The following is a 19895-nucleotide window of genomic DNA, read 5'->3' on the forward strand; positions in this document are numbered from 1 at the left end:
GCAAATAAAATACACATAAATCAGTAGATGCATGGTGCAAGTTCGAGTTCATTGGCCTGAGAGCAAGGAGAGTCAGTGGTGTAAGTTCCAGTCCAAGTCTGAGCTTAAAAGCAGAAGACTGATGGCGCAGCTCAAAGACAGTTTGGCTGAAAACATTCTTTAATATTCAACATCATACTCTATTCAAGCCTGCAATGGATTGGATGAGGCCCAACCACAGTAGGTAAGGCAATCAGCTTTACTCAGTCTACATTTCAAATGTTAATGTCATCCAAAATATCCTCACCAACACACCCAGTTATTAATATCTGAGCCTGCTATAGCTCAGTCAACTTGACACATAAAATTAAACATTAAAATATATTCTGTTTCTAAATTTTGATTGTGATATCATAGATTTTATCACCCTGTGGAAATTTATTGAACTGAATATTTGTGTTTTGAATGTTTTCTGTACTTACTATGCTTTCACATGAAGTTATGCCTTATAAGACTATATCCTCTCTTTCCTGTCTCTATTTTATCCCTAAATAAATTTTGTCTAACAGTATGAAACAAACTTGGCCACTCACAGGACACTGATAATCATATAAGGAAGCAGGTGCAGGTAAAATTTAACTTTACAAATGAGAAGTCTCATTGTTACTTCCTGTATCATTAATTCAACCTAGCATCATTCTGGGAATAACTGAGCATTCTGTACATCCTAATATGAGACAATACAAAGTTCAGAGTGCTGCATATGAAGTGGTCTCAACAAAATTTGCTTAATTCATATATAATAAAATAATATATAGTAGAATAGAATAAAGTAAAATAGACTAGAGAACAGAATAGAAAAAGTGATGTGGTTCCTTCCACAATTTCACCCAGACACACAAAGAGATATGCACATACAGGGACACATACAGCAGAGATTAATGGCTATATTGCAAAAATTTATATTTCTGGATAAGTGTACTTAGTATTATGGTGCATTGTTTTGACATCTGTAATTTATCTTAAAATATTCTAATAAGTTGTGTTTTTGCATATGTGTGAACATGTAAGAAAATATTTACAATTATTGACTGGCTATGTGTGTGTTCTCTGTTCTATGTATGACAAATTTTTATGAATAGTTTTTAAATTACAAACACTGTTAAATATACTTACTTTGTAAAACATACATGGCAAATTGAAAAATGTAAAAAAGGTGTTACACCAGTACACTTGTTACAAAACAACAGAATTCGAAGAATTCTTAGGGAAGGATACATGAGAATCAAGAATATTACCCACCTTGAAATATAACTTCAAAATAATTGTAACAACAGGTAATTGAAATAAAAATGTAATTGATATATCAAAATTTATATAGAGAGATTTTAACTCAACACTTCTAGAAATAAACTAAGTACACAAAAGTAAGTAAAATAAAGAGAATGTACATTTAAAAACGAATTGGAAAATGCATGTTGCCTTTTAACACATCTAGAATATTGTTAAATGACCATTTCTTAAAGCCACACAAAAAGAGACAGCTACACATACCAAATTATAAATATAAATAACATTTGAAATCAACAATAAAATCCAACCCCACTAACTTATTTATCTGTAAGTTAAATGCACAATTGAAAATAATTGATGACTTAAAATAAGCAATGAAAAAGAAATTAGAATACATTTTTGTGTAAATGTAGGGAATAAAAACGCAGTTTTGATACATAGATATATTACATGGTGAAATCTGGGCTCTTAGTGTAACTATCACCCAAATAGTGTACATTGTACCCATTAAGTAATTTCTCATTCCTTACTCCCCTTCCACTCTCCTATCCTTTCAAGTCTCCCATAGAGTTATTCCACACTCTATGCCATGTGTAGACATTATTTATGTCCCACTTACAAATGAGAATATGCAGCATTTGACTTGCTGTTTCTGAGTTAGTCACTTAAAATAAGGACCTCTAGTTTCATCTGTGTTGCTACAAAAGATGTGATATCATTCTTTTTGTGGCTGCATAGTATTCCATGGTTTACATATACATACCACTTTTTCTTTATTCAATCATCCAATGGTGGACACTTAGGTCAATTCCATATCTGTGCTGTTGTACACAGTGCTGAGTTAAAAATACAAGTGCAAATATCTTTTAAATGTAAGAAATTCTTTTCCTTTGGGTATATACCCAGTATTGGGATTGCTGAGTCAAATAGTAGTTCTATTTTCAGTTTTTGAGAAATCTCCACACAGTTTTCCATAGAGGTGGTGCTAATTTACATTTCCACCAACATTGTGCAAGTGTTATCTTTTCTCTGCATGCTTGCCAACATCAGTTATTTTTTGGCTTTTTAAATACTAACTACTCTGACTGGTGTGGCATGGTATCTCATTATGGTTTTAATTTGCATTTCTCTGATGTTAAACATTTTTTATATGCTTGTTGGCTATTTGTATGTCTTCTTTTAAAAAATATCTGTCATGTTCTTTGCCCATCTTTTAGTGGTGTTACTTGGTTTTTGGGTTGTTGCTGTTGGATTGTTTGAGTTCCATGTATATCCTGGATATTAGTCCCTTGTCAGATGCATAGTTCACAAATATTTTCTCCCTTTCTTAGGGTTGTCTGTTTGCTCTGTTGATTATTTCTTTTGCTCTGCAGAAGCTTTTTAACTGCAATTAAGTCTCATTTATCTATTTTTGGTTTTACTGCATTTGCTTTTGAGGTCTTCGTTATGAATTCTTCGCTTAGGCCAATGTCCAGAAAAGTTTTCTTAGGTTTTCTTCTAGAATTTTTATAACTTCAGGTCTTAAATTTAAGTATGTAATGTAACTTGAGTAAATTTTTATATACAGTGAGCAATAGTGATCCAATTGCATTCTTCTGTATGTGGCAATCCAGTTTTCCCAGCACCATTTACGAAGAAAGTGTCCTTTCTTCAAGGTATGTTCTTGTCAACTTTGTCAAAGATCATTTGGCTGGAGGTATGCGTCTTTATGTCTGGGTCCTCTGTTCTTTTTCACTAATCTATGTGTCTTTTTTTATATCAGTATCATGCTGTTTTGGTTACTATAGCTTTGTAGTATAATTTGAAGCCAAGTAATGTGATGCCTGCAACTTTCTTCTTTTCGTTTAGGATTGCTTTGTCTATATGAGCTTTTTTTTGGTTCCATATGAATATTAGGATTTTCTTTTCTAATTCTGTGAAAAAAAGATGTTGGTACTTTGATTGGAATTGCATTGAATCTGTAGATTGCTTTAGGCAGTGCTGTCATTTTAACAATATTAATTCTTCTAATCTATGAACATAGGATTATTTTTCCATTTGTTTGTGTCATCTGTAACTTACTTCATCAGTGCTTTGTAGTTTTTCTTGTAAGGATCTTTCATCTCCTCGGTTTAATATACTCCTAAGTGTTTTTTAAGCTATTGTGAGTGGAACTGACTTTGTGATTTAGTTCTCAGCTTGAATGTTATTGGTGTATAGGAATGCTACTAATCTTTGCTATGTTTTATTTAAAAAAATAACTTTTATTTTAGATACAGAGTGCACATTGTTACCCGGGTATATTGGACCCAGGTAGTAAGCATAGTACTCAATAGGTAGTTTTTCAACTGATGACCCCCTCCTTCCCTCCTCCCTCTAGTAGTCCTCTGTGTCTATTGTTCCCATGTTCATGAGCATGTCTGCTCAGTGTTCAGCTCTCACATGTGAGAACATGCAGTATTTGGTTTTCTGTTCCTACATTAATTTGCTTAGGATAATGGCCTCCAGCTCCATCCATGTTGATTTCATTCATATGATTTCATTCTTTTTATGGTTGCTTAGTATTCCGTAGTTTATATGTAACGCATTTTCTTTATCCACTCCACCATTGATGGGCACCTAGGTTGATTCTATGTCTTTGCTATTGTGAACAGCACAGTGATGAATATATGAGTGTTTGTGTATTTTTGGTAAAATGAGCTATATTCCTTTGGGTATATATCCAGTAGTAGGACCACCAGGTTAAATGGTAGCTCTATTTGAAGAAAACTATCTCTCTTTGCAGATGATATGATTCTATACATAGAAAACCCTAAAGGTTCTGACAAAAGGGTGCTAGAACTGAGAAGCCATTTTATCAGGGTTCCAGGATATAAAATCCATGTACAAAAATCAGTAGCATTTCTATATAAAAATAATGTTCAGACTGAGAATCAAATCAAGAACACAATCCCAATTACAATAGCCACAAACAAAATGAAATACCTAGGAATATAGTTAACCAAGGAGGTGAAAGATGTCTACAATAGGAATTACAAAACGGCATGGAAGAAAATCAGAAGCAAAACAAATGAATGAAAAAACATCCTATGCTCCCATGCTAGATTGGAAAAATGGATTGGAAAAATCAATATCATCAAAATGACCTACTGCCCAAAGCAATTTATAGATTCAACATTATTCCTATCAAAATACAAATGGCATTTCTCATAGAATTAGAAAACTATTCTAAAATTCATATGGAATCAAAAATGAACCCAAATAGACAAACCAATCTTAAGCAATAAGAACAAAACTGGAGGTGTCACACCACTTCAAACTATACTATAAGGCTACAGTAATCAAAACAGCATGGCACTGGTATAAAACAGACACATAGGACAATGGAACAAACTAGAAAACTCAGAAATAAAGCTGCCATGTACAACCACCTGATTTTTGACAGGGCCAACAAAATGAGGAGTGGGGAAAGAACTCCTTATTCAATAAATGGTGCTCAGATACCTAGTTTCTATTTCTTTCCATAAGTAGAGGAATAAAACTAGATCCTTATCTTTCACTGTATGTAAAAATTAACTCAAGATGAATGAAAGATTCATGGTAAGACCTCAAACCATAAAAGTTCTAGACAAAAAGCTAGAAAATACTCTTCTCAACATTGGCCTTGGCAAAGAATTTTTGGGTAAGTCCCAAAAAGCTATTGCAACAAAAATAAAAATTGACAAGTGGGACCTAATTAAAATAAAAAATTTCTGCACAGCAAAAGAAACTATCAACAGAGCAAACAGACAACCTGTGGAAAGGGAGAAAATATCTGAAAACTAAGCATCTGATGAAAGTCTAGTATCCAGATTCCACAGGAAATTTAAACAAATCAATAAGTAACAAATAATCCCATTAAAAAGTGGGCAGAGGACATAAACAGACACTTCGCAAAAGAAGGCATAAAAGAGACAAATAAACATATGAAAAATGCTCAGCATCACCAATCATCAGAGAAAACAAATCAAAACCACAATGAGATACCATCTCATACCAGTCAAAATGGCTATTATTAAAAAATCAAAAACCTGGAGAGGCTTCAGAGAAAACGGAATGCTTATACACTGTTGGTGAGAATGTAAATTATTTCAGGCACTGTGGAAAGATTTCCCAAGGAGCTTCTGGTTTTTGAACATTCATTTTCTATCCTGAAACCTTACTGAATTTATTTATCAAATCTAAGAGTATTTTGGAGGAGTCATTAAAATTTTTCTACACATAACATTATATTATTAGCAAACAAAGAATTTGACTTCCTCTTTTCCAATTTTGATGCCTTTTATTTCTTTCTCTTGCCTGTTTGCTCTGACTAGTGCTTTCCGTAGTATGTTGAAAGGAAGACTAAAAGTGGGCATCTTGTCTTGTTCTGGTTCGTAGGGAGAATGTTTTCAACTTTTACCCATTCAATATGATATTGGCTGAGTTTGTTATACATGGATCTTACTATTTTGAGAAAGGTTCCTGCAATGCCTATTTTGTTGAAAGTTTTTATCTTGAAGGGACGCTGAATTTTATGTAATATTCTCTACATCTATTGAGATGATCATGTTTTTTGTTTTTAATTCTCCTTATATGGTGAATCACATTTATTGATTTGTCTATCTTGAGCCATCCTTGCGTCCCTGGAATAAAATCTAGAAAAAGTCTTGCCTATCACTATTTAGAAAGTGCTGGTTCAATCAATACATTCAAACTGATATATCCAATTATTCAATCCATACTGGTAAATTAAATTGCCTTCTATCATTTCCTTTCTATGAACATATAAACACAAACACATACACATTTTTAAATGATTAAAACTATTTATCCAGACACAGGAAGACAAAGCAAACCCAGGAAAGATACAGAAACAACAAAAAAATGAATATATATTTTGTTTATCTGGGAGATTTCTCTGAAAGTGATTGTAAAAGAATATGTATCTACCATTTCACTCTTATAATCCTTTTAAATTTCATCCAGAATATCTCACTTTCTCTCTACCCATATTCCTTGGTATTGCTTCTCTCCTCCCTAGTTGCTCCTACTCCCTCAGTCCTGAGCCCTACCTAAATTTTTCTGGCCCTACCTTGTCTACTGAGATGTCTTTAGAATACACTCAACTGTCTTGCCATGGCCAGAGAATCTTCTCCAAGAAAGAAACCATCAAGTACTTCCACAGCCTTCCAGCCTACATTCTACCAGTAAACACCTGCCCAGTTGCAGGGCTGTGACCCTGAGGAGGAAAGATTTATATGACAAGTAGAACCTCGCCTGAAGCCAAGAGAGGGAGATCCTCCATGTCATCACTCTCTGGAATCTCCCATAAGAAAATGGTAGACTCTGGTCCTAAACCCTTAATTTCCACAGAGCACATTCTGGCTCCTATCTGGTCACCCAGTGATTGACCTAAGGGCTGCTTTCTATAGGAGATCATTGGATCACAGCTAAATTTAAGTGTCTTTGCTTTATAGTCTGCACATGCCACTTGTTGTGGTCTACTGCCTAATCCTATATCTTAACTGTATAAATGGCAGGCAGAGCAGCAATAAAGAACTTACATTCAAGGTGTTCTTCCTGCAATTATCTTCCTCCAAGTTTTTTAAGGGATTATAAATTTCATTATGAATGAAACTGCTAATAGCCACACAATTTCCAAATCTCCTGAAGAAAAAAAACATACGTCTCAACACTACTTTAGGAACAACTTATTATTTCTTTTTTCTCAAAGTATATAAGTACTTAAAGACAATACACTGTGTCTTTGAATGTTCCTACAGCTCATAAACCCACACTTGAAACAAAGTAGAAGTATGCATATGCACACGCACATATATTCATATATGTATAAATATATTATGTGAATATTATTTAAATAATTAAACAAGCAAATGAATGAAATATTTACGAATGTATATGTCATGTCCATGCTGCATTATTTCCTTTTTCCTTTACTTTAATATCTAATTTTATGACTATGCTTGCATCTCTAGGTGCATGAGGAAAATTATAGTAACTATTGAATAAGATTATGGTGGGCATGATATGAGTATATTCATGTGTAGTATACCTGTCAATACCCATATATCTACACTGCATCTATCGTATGTTAATATTATTACTAGAGTAAGCTATTATTATTATTTTAAGAATTCTAGAAGCCACTTATTCTGTTTATTATCTTTTTAAAGTAAGAATTTTATTCCGTATTCTGTTATTTCTTAAACATACTAAAGAAAACTATAAGGCAGTCTATTTGGCTGAAATTACTACTTCCTATTAAACATGTAGTTTGAGTAAATCACTCAACTTTTCCGAACATTAGTATATTAATCACAAGAGTGGAAAAACTAATACATACTTTATAAAACTGCCTTGAGGATCCAGCAATAGAAATAAAAGAACTTGGAAAAGGAGAGTTCGATAAGGGTAAAATTCTCATTATTATAATTAAAGTCAAAAGCTTCAGTTAACAGATAAATAATGTTATTGGCTGCAGCATTCCCTTCTGTTTTTCCGCTTTCTATTAGGTTAGAGTGACAGACTCTCCAACCTCCAACTGGTTAGTGATTGGTCTTGAGAAAAATCCTCAGCACTCTCTCTCGAATCTGCTTTGTCCTGACTCCATAGATTACAGGATTGAGGGCTGGTGGGACAACCACATACAGGTTGGCTAATATAATATGTATATACTGTGGGATATTATGGCCAAAACGATGTGTCAAGAATGAAAAAAATGCTGGTGTAAAAAAGGCTAAGATAACACCAATATGAGAACCACAGGTGTTGAGAGCTTTGAGTCGAGCTTCCCAGGAGGGCAGGCAGAAGACAGCATACAGGATCCTGACATAGGAGAGAATAATAAGGATAACATCCAGTAACAAGAGAGATATGTTGCCAAGGCCAAACCTAATGTTGACTTTGATGCTGGCACAGGCCAGACGGGCAATGCCCATGTGCTCACAATAAGTATGAGGGATGATACGATGCCCACAGAAGGGCAGCCTCAGAAGGAGAAACACCAGTGGAACAACCATGTACAGGCTCCTCAGGACAGCAATGCCTGCAATGAGGCTGATGATTTTGCTGGTGAGGATCATGGTGTACCGAAGAGGTTTGCAAATGGCAATGTAGCGGTCAAAGGCCATGGCCACCAACACAATGCTCTCCATAGCAGTGAAGAAATGGATGAAGAACATGTGAGAAAGGCAGCCTCCAAAAGATATTTCTTTGGTATTGAACCAGAAGATGCCCAACATTTTGGGGATGGTGGCTGTAGACAAGCCCAGGTCAATGGAATCCAACATGGCCAGGAAGTAGTACATGGGCTCATGGAGACTCTGCTCAGTCTGGATCACAAACAAGAGAGCAGTGTTTCCCAGGAGTGCAACAAGATACACAAAGAAAAAAGGGACTCCAATCCAAATGTGCACATCTTCTAGCCCTGGGATACCCAGAAGTAGGAATGAAGAAGGATGGAACTGGGTGTGATTAGACGTAGACATTCTTCCTGCCATATAAAGCTGCTGGGCACACCAGCGACGATTATAATATTCCTATTAGTAATTCTTGTTCCACTTCTTCTTTTGTTCAGATTTCTAGTCAAATTCACAATAACATATTAATCTTTCTTTATATATATTCATGAGTAAGGTAAAATACTCTTCACAATTTCTCCTAGCCTCTCCTGAGCAACATTGGTACCAGGAATAGAACCAGTCTTGTTCTACTGCCCCTTCACCTAATATCAAAGACTAATATAAAAAGAAATGGCAGAAGAATGTCATCTGCCAAATAAAAATGCAAAATCTGGAATTTAGCCAGAACTAAATGAGAAAAATAAAGTTCCAGGGTCAGTGTCTATAGAAATGTTACACATATTTTTGCTTCATGATCAAGGTATTTGTAATCTCAACTATTCCTCTATTTGGGAATCGAAAATGTAGTGTGTAAAACCGTTTCTGTGTTGTTATGCATTTTTACAGGTATTTGTGACTACTAGACTGTATACTTCTATATACAATTTAGACTATACTGTATACAATTTGGGACTACTAGACTGTATACTTCTGTATACAATTTAGACTGTATATACTGTATACAGTTTGTGACTACTAGACTGCATACTTCTGTATACAATTTAGACTGTATATACTGTATACAATTTGTGACTACTAGACTGTATACTTCTGAGAGAAGAAACAATTTATCTTGCTCATATGCAGGAAAAAGATCTGCTACATAATAGTTCTCAATTTAAAACCTCCACAAATAGACATTGATTAAAAGGAGGCAAAACTGTGGGTAATTTTAATGTCATATTTTAGGAAATAAATAATTTAGTTTCCATCACACCTGTGTTTGAGAAAAGAAGCTTATCCATCGGATTTGGAAAATGGGTAAAAACAAGGAAAAGAAAATACTTGACAAAGAGTATTTTGCAGCTATGATGGAACATGGATGAAGAGATAATTTTAATCTAGATAATCCTATTATTTGGAGAGTGCATAAATACACGCATTCAGTAAAGAAACTGTTTACATATAGGCCAGCTTTTTCTGTGGCAAGGAAACTAAATATTCTGGGCTACAAAATTTTCAAATATGTCTCAGTCTTATATTCATGGGAAGAAAGTAGAAGCCCTTTGGATGACCTACAGTTTAGCTGCTACTCAAATTCTATCCCAGCTGTTTTGTCTTTATGGATGTCTCCAATATAGTAAATTCAGAATTTACATATAGGAAATTCAGAATTTACATATAGGAAATTCAGAATTTACATATAGGAAATTCAGAATTTACATATAGGAAATTCAGAATTTACATATAGGAAATTCAAAATTTGAAGCAAAAAGTTCATTACTGCGCAACTTACTTTTACTTGGGAAAAACTAGTTTTACAGATAATGCAGAATTGGTTAAATGTGACGTGGCAACTACACAAAAAGCATTGATTACAATTTAAGAATACTTGAACATTGGGGGAAGTCAGAATTGAGACGTACGCAGCAGAGATAAAAGTGTGTGAATGTCAGCAAGTTCTACTTTAATCCTGTAACAACAAAAATGCATTGCTGGTAGTACCTATTTGAAGCATATGAAGAATAGCAAAAATGAGAGATTATTTGATAATTTGGGAAATTATTTCAGAGAGAGAGAGAGAGAGAGAGAATGTGCGTGTATAAACTTGGGTGAAACTATCAGAGATAAGGGTATAAACTTCCTGTTTTTCACTAATTGAGAATACACAAAATAGGCAGCGAAATACCTTTCACAATTTATCCCATCAAATATTGAAGAGGTTCTCTATGTATCAGTGGTAATTAGGAAGTTTAAATACAAAAAATGAATAAAACTGGTCATATATCCTTAAGGAAATCACCACGTAGTAAAGAAGATAAAATTCCAAACATGAAATTTAAGAACTGTACTGCAAGTGCTATGGTAGAAATGTGCACAGGATGTTTTAAATGTAGAGGTGAGTCAAGAAAAATTGTATAGAGGAAGTTAGGCTTATGCTGACTTACAGAGAAATTCTTCTGACAAAAAAGAAAGAAAATATTATTCTGTATAAATAAGCAGGGGCAAAGTGGGAAAAAAAGAAGCACAGTGGCCACTTAGGATATAAAAATGAAATCAGTCATCCTCTTCAATGGTCTTATGCAGAGATTCTTATTAAGTCTGATGTCTTGGTCATGTTTAGGGGCTCCATACAGCATGAACTGAAAAAATAAAAATATGGCTACATTCCAAGGATAGCAACTTATCCCATGTATCTCTGTGGATTTTAAAAGAAGACTTGGAAATTAATGCTTCCCTTCTCCCTAGGACAACATCATTTCCAAGTTTATAAATACTGATCAAAGCAACCAATCAATTAATTATCCAATAAATGTTTACTTAACCATTATTTCAACACATATTTACATATCTTCCAATCTCTGCTGGATTTAAAAATAAAATTGGTTCTCAGCCCCTGTTTTGACTCCCTAACTCTAAGGTCCTACATGGAATTATATCCAGCTATCCAGCAGCCATGTCCTCAGTGTGTCATCTTCTTAATCTACCCTATTGCACCAACCTCCACCACACCCTACCTGTCCATATTCCCACATCCCGGAACAGATGAGCATAAGTAAAAGAGATAACGTACACCTGTTTTCTCATCTTTATCTAATCTCACAGTCTCATGACCAGCCTGCTATCATGTAACCTTATTCCATTTCTCAGATGTTTTATCACTCTAGCTCTGAGTCTATGTTCATAAAAGTCTATTCCTCAGGGCCATGCTTCTTCCTGATTCATTTATTTATGAATTAATTTAAAAACATATTTTTAAAATTTGTCTTTATTTTTAATTTTTGTGGGTACATATCATAGATATATATATTTATGGGGTACATGAGATGTTTTGATACAAGCACGCAATGTGAAATAAGCACATCATGGAGAATGGGGTATCCATCCCCTCAAGCATCTATCCTTTGAGTTACAAACAATCCAATTGCACTCTTAGTTATTTTAAAATGTATAATTATTACTGACTATCTTCACTCTGTTATGCTATCAAATACTAGGTCTTATTCATTCTTTCTATTTTTTGTACCCATTAACCATCCCACCTCCCCCCAGTCCCCCACTACCATTCCCAACTTCTGGTAACCATCATTCTATCTTCACCTATGCTATATTTTGTATGTTCTAGAAAATACAGAGAGCTAGTCTTGCTCTTTTGCTGTTCACATGTTTACATATATATACAGACTCAGAAATAATAGCTAAAGAGATATGGGATATATTCGTACAATTTCTTCCTCATCAGCTTTCACACTTTACTTTTGCATCTGAGACTTTGCATGGTCATATGTGTGTGTAGGCAAAAATACAGTTTGAGGTGTTTATCAGTATGAGTGTGTATTCACTCTTCATCTTGTCATACTTTCACCTTTCCTGCATCTCTCCATACTAGCTTGCCATGAGCTCTTTCTCCATCCCTCCTGGTATTTTTCACAGCCTAACCATGATATAACTTACCTTAGTCTCAAAATCTCTACAAAACATCCCTTGGCATATTCTTGGGGTGCACCATTTATTATGCCAATAGGAGATATTTATACTGTTCTTGTAGCCCCACTTCCCCTGGGATGGGTACCATAGTATCTTGGAGGCGTTGATGTAGTATAGTTAATAGACTCTGGAGAATTCCTCTTCTCAATCTCTTCCTCCTTATACTGAAACAATATGGCAAGAGTTTATCATTGTTCTCTTGTTTTTCCCAAATTTTATATTCATTTACTGACACTGACAGAATATGTTTAATTTCTCACTTCAAAATTAAATTGCCAAACTCTTGGTAAACACTTGGGATTTTGTTTTTATTCTTCTATCCCATCTTCTTCAGTTAGTTCCCTGACTCTCTCTTCTTCAAATTTCTCTTTCTAGTCCTAATAAAATATTTTATTTTCTCATTTTAAAACCCCCTTGATAGAATTTTTCATGAAATCAATATCTCATCATCTGTTCCATTGTACTTTTCTTTATCAATTTATCCACCAATGGACATTTGATGGCAACTCTCTGGAAATCTCTTCTACAGTGTGCATATCTATTTGACACCACTCAAAGTTTAGTCTTTGTGAACAAGATTTTTGTTTGGCTATGAGTCAAATACAATCAGCAGAAATTGTTTAACATCACAGATTTCTGAAGCAGGAATAACAGTGGGAACTAACAAAAGGCTATTCGAAAAATTTAAAAGAAAAAATTGGGGAATGAATTGATCATAGGGGATTTTTCAAAGCTCTGAAATGTTCCTGAGAAGCTAAAACACACCACATGCGTACATGATTATGAAAATGTCCAGAAAAGACTTGAGAAGGCCCTAATCTGTCATCTCTGGTAAAATAACATTAAAATATAGAATGCAAGTTATACTACAAGAAAATGCCTGGTACATTCAAGATGTCATAAAGACACACATACATAGACATAAACCTAGTGGGATTTTTGTTATGTTGTAGAATATAAACATTTTAATAGCAAAACCCAGAAAATTCCTCATATAAAGGGCATTTATGAAAAACCCATGGCTGACATCATACTCAATGGTGAATATCCAAAGGGATAATTAAGCTTTTCCCCTAAGATCATGAACAAGACAAGGATGCTTGCTTTTATGACTACTTAAAACATTTAACATTGTACTGGAAGTTCTTGCCAGAGCAATTAGCCAAGAAAAAGAAAGAAAAATTATTCAAATTTTAAAGGAACGAGTAAACTACCTTTATTTGCAGAAAACATAATATTACATGTAGAAAATCATAAAGAATTCACAAAAAACTATTAGAACTGATAAATGAAGCAACTTTGCACAACACAAGAGCAATACTCAATCAGTTGTATTTTGCTGAACACTGGTGAAGAAAATTAATGAAGGTCTAAATAAATGGAAAAATATTTATGTGCATGGATTGGGAGATTTAATACTGTTAAGGTGGTCATTTTCATAAAAGTTATCTATATATCATGTGAAATTCCTATTAAAATCTCAATGTCTTCTTTTGCAGAATGGAGAGACATAAAACTAAAATACATATAGAAGAGAAAAGGCCCTTGAATAGCCAAAACAATTTAAAAATGAAAAACAAAAGCGACTCACATTTTCTTATTTTAACACTTACTGCAAAGCTATTATACTCAAAAAAGCATGGTGCTGACATAAGAATAGTCATAAAACTCACTGGAATCAAATTGAGAGTTGAGAAATAAACCCATATGTCTCTGGTCTATTGATTTTGGGCCATGATTTCATGACCATTCAGTGAGAAAACAAATAGTCTGGCTGAGTTTAACACAGCATGATGACAGTAATTAATAATAATGTATTGTTGTACTTTGATTTTGTACCCTGAAATTTTACTAAAGTCGTTTATTAGTTCTAGGAGCCTTTTGACAGAGTCTTTAGGATTTTCTAGGTATAAAATTACATAGTCAGCAAGGAGATAGTTTGACCTCCTTTTCTATTTGGATGCTTTTTATTTCTGTCTTTTGCCTGATTGCTCTGGCTAGAACTTCCAGTGCCATGATTAATAGAAGTGGTGAGAGTAGGCATCATTGCCATGTTCTGATTCTCAAGGGAAATAGTTTGAGCTTTTGCCCATTCAGTATGATGTTGGCTGTGGATTTGTCATAGATGGCTCATTATTTTGAGGTATATTCCTTCATTGCCTAGTCTGTTGAGGTTTTTTTTTTCTTATCATGAGGGGATGTGTAGTTTTATCAAAAGCTTTTTCTGTATCTACTGAGATGATCTTATGGTTTTTGCTTTTAATTCAGTTTATATGGTGAATCACGTCTATTGATTTGCCTATGTTGAAACAACCGTGTATCTCAGGAAAAAAAGCCTACCTGATCATGGTATATGAACCGTTCAAAGTGCCTCTGAATTTGGTTTGCTAATCTTTTGTTGAGGATTTTTGCATTTATGTCCATAAGAAATATAGCCCTGAAGTTTTTTGTTGTTGTTGTTGTCTCTGCCAGGTTTTGGTATCAGGCTGATGCTGGCTTCATAGAATGAGTTAGAGAGGAGACCCTTCTCCTTGATTTTTTTGGATAGTTTCAGTAGAATTGGTATCAGTTATTCTATGGATGTCTAGTAGAATTTGGCTGTAAATCCGTCTGGTCCAGAACTTTTTTTTTTATTGGTAGTTTCTTTACTACTTCAGAAGATGCTATTTGTCGATTCAGGATTTTAATCTCTTACTGATTCATTTTAAGAGATTGTGTGCTTCCCAAAATTTATACATTTCTTCCAGATTTTCTCATTTGTGTGAACAGAATTGTTCATAGTAGTGTCTGAAGATCTTTTGTATTTCTGTGAGATCAGTTGTAACACCACCTTTGTCATTTCTGATTGTGCCTATTTAGATCCTCTCTTTTTGTTTGTTAATCTAGCTGGGGTCTATCAATCTTAACTTATTTTTTTGAAGAACCAAGTATTGATTTCATTAACATTGTGTATATATTTTTGCATCTAAATTTCACTAAGGTCTTTTCTTACTTTATTTTCTTCTGCTAGCTCTGGGGTTGGTGTATTCATTTTTTTCTAGTTCCTTTAGGTGCAAAGTTAGTTTGTTAATTTGAGATCTTTCTACCTTCTTGGTGAAGTTATATGGGGCTATAAACTTTCTTCTTAACACTACTTTGACTGCATGCCAGAGATTTTGGTAAATTGTGTCCCTATTTCATTAATTTAAAATAATTTTTCATTTCTGCCTTAATTTTGATGTTCACCTAGGAGTTATCCAAGAGTAAATTGTTTAATTTCCATGCATTTGTGTGGTTTTGAGAGCAACTTTTTAGTAATGATTTCTATTTTTACTGCACTGTGATATGAGAGTATGTTTGGTATGATTTCAATGTTTTTGAATTTATTGAGGCTTACTTCATGACTAAGCCTGTGACCAATCTTAGAATATATTCCATATGACGATGAGAAGAATGTATATTCTGCGGTTGTTGGGTGGGGTGTTTTGTAAATGTCTATTATGTCCAATTGGTCAAGGGTATAGTTTCAGTGCAGGGCTTTGTTGTTAGATTTTTGCCTTAATGATCTGGCTAAGACTGTCCGTGGGGTGTTGAAATATCCCATTATTGTGTGGTTGTTTTACTCTTTCTGTGGGCCAAGAAAAAGCTGTTTTATGAATATAGACGCCCCAATGTTGAAAATGTATACATCTAGGATAGTTAAGGCTTCCTGTTAGATTGTACCCTTTATCATTATGTCATGCCCTGTGCTGTCCTTCTTAATCTTTATTGGTTTAAAGTCTGTTTTATCTGATACAAGAATAGTGATCAGTGCTTTTTTTATTTTCCATTTCATGGTACATCTTTCTCCGTTTCTTTACTTTGAGCCTGTGGATATCATTACATGTGAGATGGATCATTTAAAGACACCAGATGGTTGGGTCGGTGTACAAAAATCAGTAGCATTTCTATACACCAACAACGTCTAAGCTGAGAATGAAATCAAGAGCACAATCCCACTTACAGTAGCTGCAAATAAAATGAAATACCTAGGAATACAGCTAACCAAGGAGGCAAAAGATCTCTACAAGAGAACTATGAAACACTGCTGAAAGAAATCAGAGATGACACAAATAAATGGAAAAATAATCCATGCTCATGAATTGGAAGAATCAATATCATAAAAATGGCAATACTACCCAAAGAAATTTGCAGGTTCAATACTATTTCTATCAAATTATGAACATCATTCTTCACAGAATTAGAAAAAAACTATTCTAAAAATAGTTTACACTCATAGAACAGAATAAAAAACACAGCAATAAATTTGTATGGCTACAGTGATATGATCTTCTTGACACTGACAAAAATAAACAATGGAGTAAGGACCCCCTATTAAATAAATGGTGTTGGTGTAACTGTTTATCCATATACAGAAGATTGAAGATGGATCTGTACCTTTCACCGTATACAAAAATCAACTCAAAACAGATCAAAGATTTAAATGTAAGACCTCAAACTATAAAAATCCTAAAAGACAACCATAGAAGTACTCTTCTTGACATTGACCTTGGCAAAAAATATTTGGCTAAGTCCCCAAAAGCAATTGCAACAAAAACAAAAATTGACAAAAGGGACCTAAATAAACTAAAAAATACTCTGCACAGTAAAAGAAACTATCAACAGAGAAAATACCCTACAGAATGTGAGAAAATATTCACAAACTATGCATCTGACAAATATCTAATATCCAGAATCCACAGAGAACTTAAATCAACAAGCGAAAAACAATCCCATTAAAAAATGGGCAAAGGACATGAACAGACATGTCTCAAAAGAAGTCATATAAGCAACCAATAAACATATTGAAAATGCTCAGCATTACTAGTCATCACAGAAATGCAAATCAAAACCACAGCAAGATACCATCTCATATAAGTTAGAATGGCTATTATTAAAATGTCCAAAAAAAAACCCACAAAAAACAAAAAAAAAAACAGGTGCTGGTGAGGCTGCAGAAAAAAGGGAAAGCTTATACACTGTTGTTGGGAATGTAAATTAGCCCAGCAACTGCGGAAAGCAAACTGGAGATTTCTCAAAGAACTTAAAAGAGAGCTATCATCTGACCTAGGAATTCCATTACTGAGTATATACTCAAAGGAAAATAAATAATTCTGCCCAAAAACACACGCACTCATGTGTTCACTGTCATCGCTGTGGTATTCACAATAGCAAACACATGGAATTAATCCAGGTGTCCATCAGTGGTAGACTGGATTAAAAAAAGTGGTACATATATACACCATGGAATACTATGCAGCCATAAAAAGAATGAAATCATATTCTTTGCAGCAACAGAGATGGAGCCAAAGGTCATAATTCTAAGCAAGTTAACACAGGAAACGAAAATCAAATGTTGCATGTTCTCACTTATAAATGGAAGCTAAACAACACATGGACATAAATATGGGAACAAAAGACAGTGTGGACTATCAGAGGGTGAAGGGAGGAAGTAGGCTGAAAAACTGCCTATCAGGTACTATGTTCACTACCTGAGTGATGGAATTCACACCCCAAACCTTAGCATCATGCAACAGCCCCATGTAACAAACCTGCACAAGTACCCCCTGTATCTGAAATAAGAGTTGAAATTTATTGTATATTTCAAAATAGCTAAAAGAGAGGGTTTTCTTTTTTTAATTTTATTATTATTATACTTTAAGTTTTAGGGTACATGTGCATAATGTGCAGGTTTGTTACACATGTATACATGTGCCATGATTGTGTGCTGCACCCAACAACTCATCATTTACATTAGGTATATCTCCTAATGCTATCCCTCCCCACTCTCCCCACCCCACAACAGGCCCTGGTGTGTGATGTTCCCCTTCCTGTGTCCATGTGTTCTCATTGTTCAATTCCCACCTATGAGTGAGAACATGCGGTGTATGGTTTTTTGTCCTTGTGATAGTTTGCTGAGAATGATGGTTTCCAGATTCATCCATGTCCCTACAAAGGACATGAACTCATCATTTTTTATGGCTGCATAGTATTCCACAGTGTGTATGTGCCACATTTTCTTAATCCAGTCTATCATTGTTGGACATTTGGCTTGGTTCCAAGTCTTTGCTATTGTGAATAGTGCCACAATAAACATATGTGTGCATGTGTCTTTATAGCAGCATGATTTATAATCCTTTGGGTATGTACCCAGTAATGGGATGGCTGGGTCAAATGGTATTTCTAGTTCTAGATCCCTAAGGAATCATCACACTGACTTCCACAATGGTTGAACTAGTTTACAGTGTCACCAACAGTGTAAAAGTGTTTCTATTTCTCCACATCCTCTCCAGCACCTGTTGTTTCCTGACTTTTTAATGATTGCCATTCTAACTGGTGTGAGATGGTATCTCATTGTGGTTTTGATTTCCATTTCTCTGATGGCCAGTGATGATGAGCATTTTTTCATGTGTCTTTTGGCTGCATAAATGAATTCTTTTGAGAAGTGTCTGTTCATATCCTTCGCCCACTTGTTGATGGGGTTATTTGTTTTTTTCTTGTAAATTTGTTTGAGTTCATTGTAGATTCTGGATATTAGCCCTTTGTCAGATGAGTAGGTTGCAAAAATTTTCTCCCATTTTGTAGGTTGCCTGTTCACTCTGATGGTGGCTTCTTTTGCTGTGCAGAAGCTCTTTAGTTTAATTAGATCCCATTTGTCAATTTTGGCTTTTGTTGCCATTGCTTTTGGTGTTTTAGACATGAAGTCCTTGCCCATGCCTATGTCCTGAATGATATTGCCTAGGTTTTCTTCTAGGGTTTTTATGGTTTTAGGTCTAACATTTAAGTTTTCAATCCATCTTGAATTAATTTTAGTATAAGGTGTAAGGAAGGGATCCAGTTTCAGCTTTCTACATATGGCTAGCCAGTTTTCCCAGCACCATTTATTAAATGGGGAATCCTTTCCCCATTTCTTGTTTCTGTCAGGTTTGTCAAAGATCAGATAGTTGTAGATATGTGGCATTATTTCTGAGGGCTCTGTTCTGTTTCATTGGTCTATATCTCTGTTTTGGTACCAGTACCATGCTGTTTTGGTTACTGCAGCCTTGTAGTATATAGTTTGAAGTCAGGTAGCATGATGCCTCCAGCTTTCTTCTTTTGGCTTAGGATTGACTTGGTAATGCAGGCTCTTTTCTGGTTCCATATGAACTTTAAAATAGTTTTTTCCAATTCTATGAAGAAAGTCATTGGTAGCTTGATGGGGATGGCATTGAATCTATAAATTACCTTGGGCAGTATGGCCATCATCACAATATTGATTCTTCCTACCCATGAGCATGGAATGTTCTTCCATTTGTTTGTATCCTCTTTTATTTCATTGAGCAGTGGTTTGTAGTTCTCCTTGAAGAGGTCCTTCACATCCCTTGTAAGTTGGATTCCTAGGTATTTTATTCTCTTTGAAGCAATTGTGAGTGGGAGTTCACTCATGATTTGGCTCTCTGTTTGTCTGTTATTGGTGTATAAGAATGCTTGTGATTTTTGTACACTGATTTTGTATCCTGAGACTTTGCTGAAGTTGCTTATCAGCTTAAGGAGATT

At 34.6% G+C, this 19895-nt stretch overlaps 2 protein-coding genes across 3 annotated transcripts in view; both read right to left on the reverse strand.

Annotated features, from left to right (window-relative positions):
- LOC101136052 (olfactory receptor 52E6) overlaps positions 1-19895 on the reverse strand; it is a 100277-nt gene that overhangs the window by 11477 nt on the left and 68905 nt on the right. The gene's annotated exons all lie outside the window — the stretch shown is intronic.
- On the reverse strand, positions 7839-8792 carry LOC101138267 (olfactory receptor 52E8). Its single transcript, XM_004050569.3, has one exon. It carries the CDS (start codon positions 8790-8792, stop codon positions 7839-7841), a length of 954 nt encoding a protein of 317 aa, XP_004050617.1.

The sequence above is a fragment of the Gorilla gorilla genome, chromosome 9, assembly GCF_029281585.2.
Source record: "Gorilla gorilla gorilla isolate KB3781 chromosome 9, NHGRI_mGorGor1-v2.1_pri, whole genome shotgun sequence".
Classification (NCBI taxonomy): Eukaryota; Metazoa; Chordata; class Mammalia; order Primates; family Hominidae; genus Gorilla; species Gorilla gorilla.

Bases quoted from the DNA above. Each gene is read 5' to 3' on its own strand.
- LOC101138267 (XM_004050569.3), bottom strand. From the start codon at position 8,792: ATGGCAGGAAGAATGTCTACGTCTAATCACACCCAGTTCCATCCTTCT.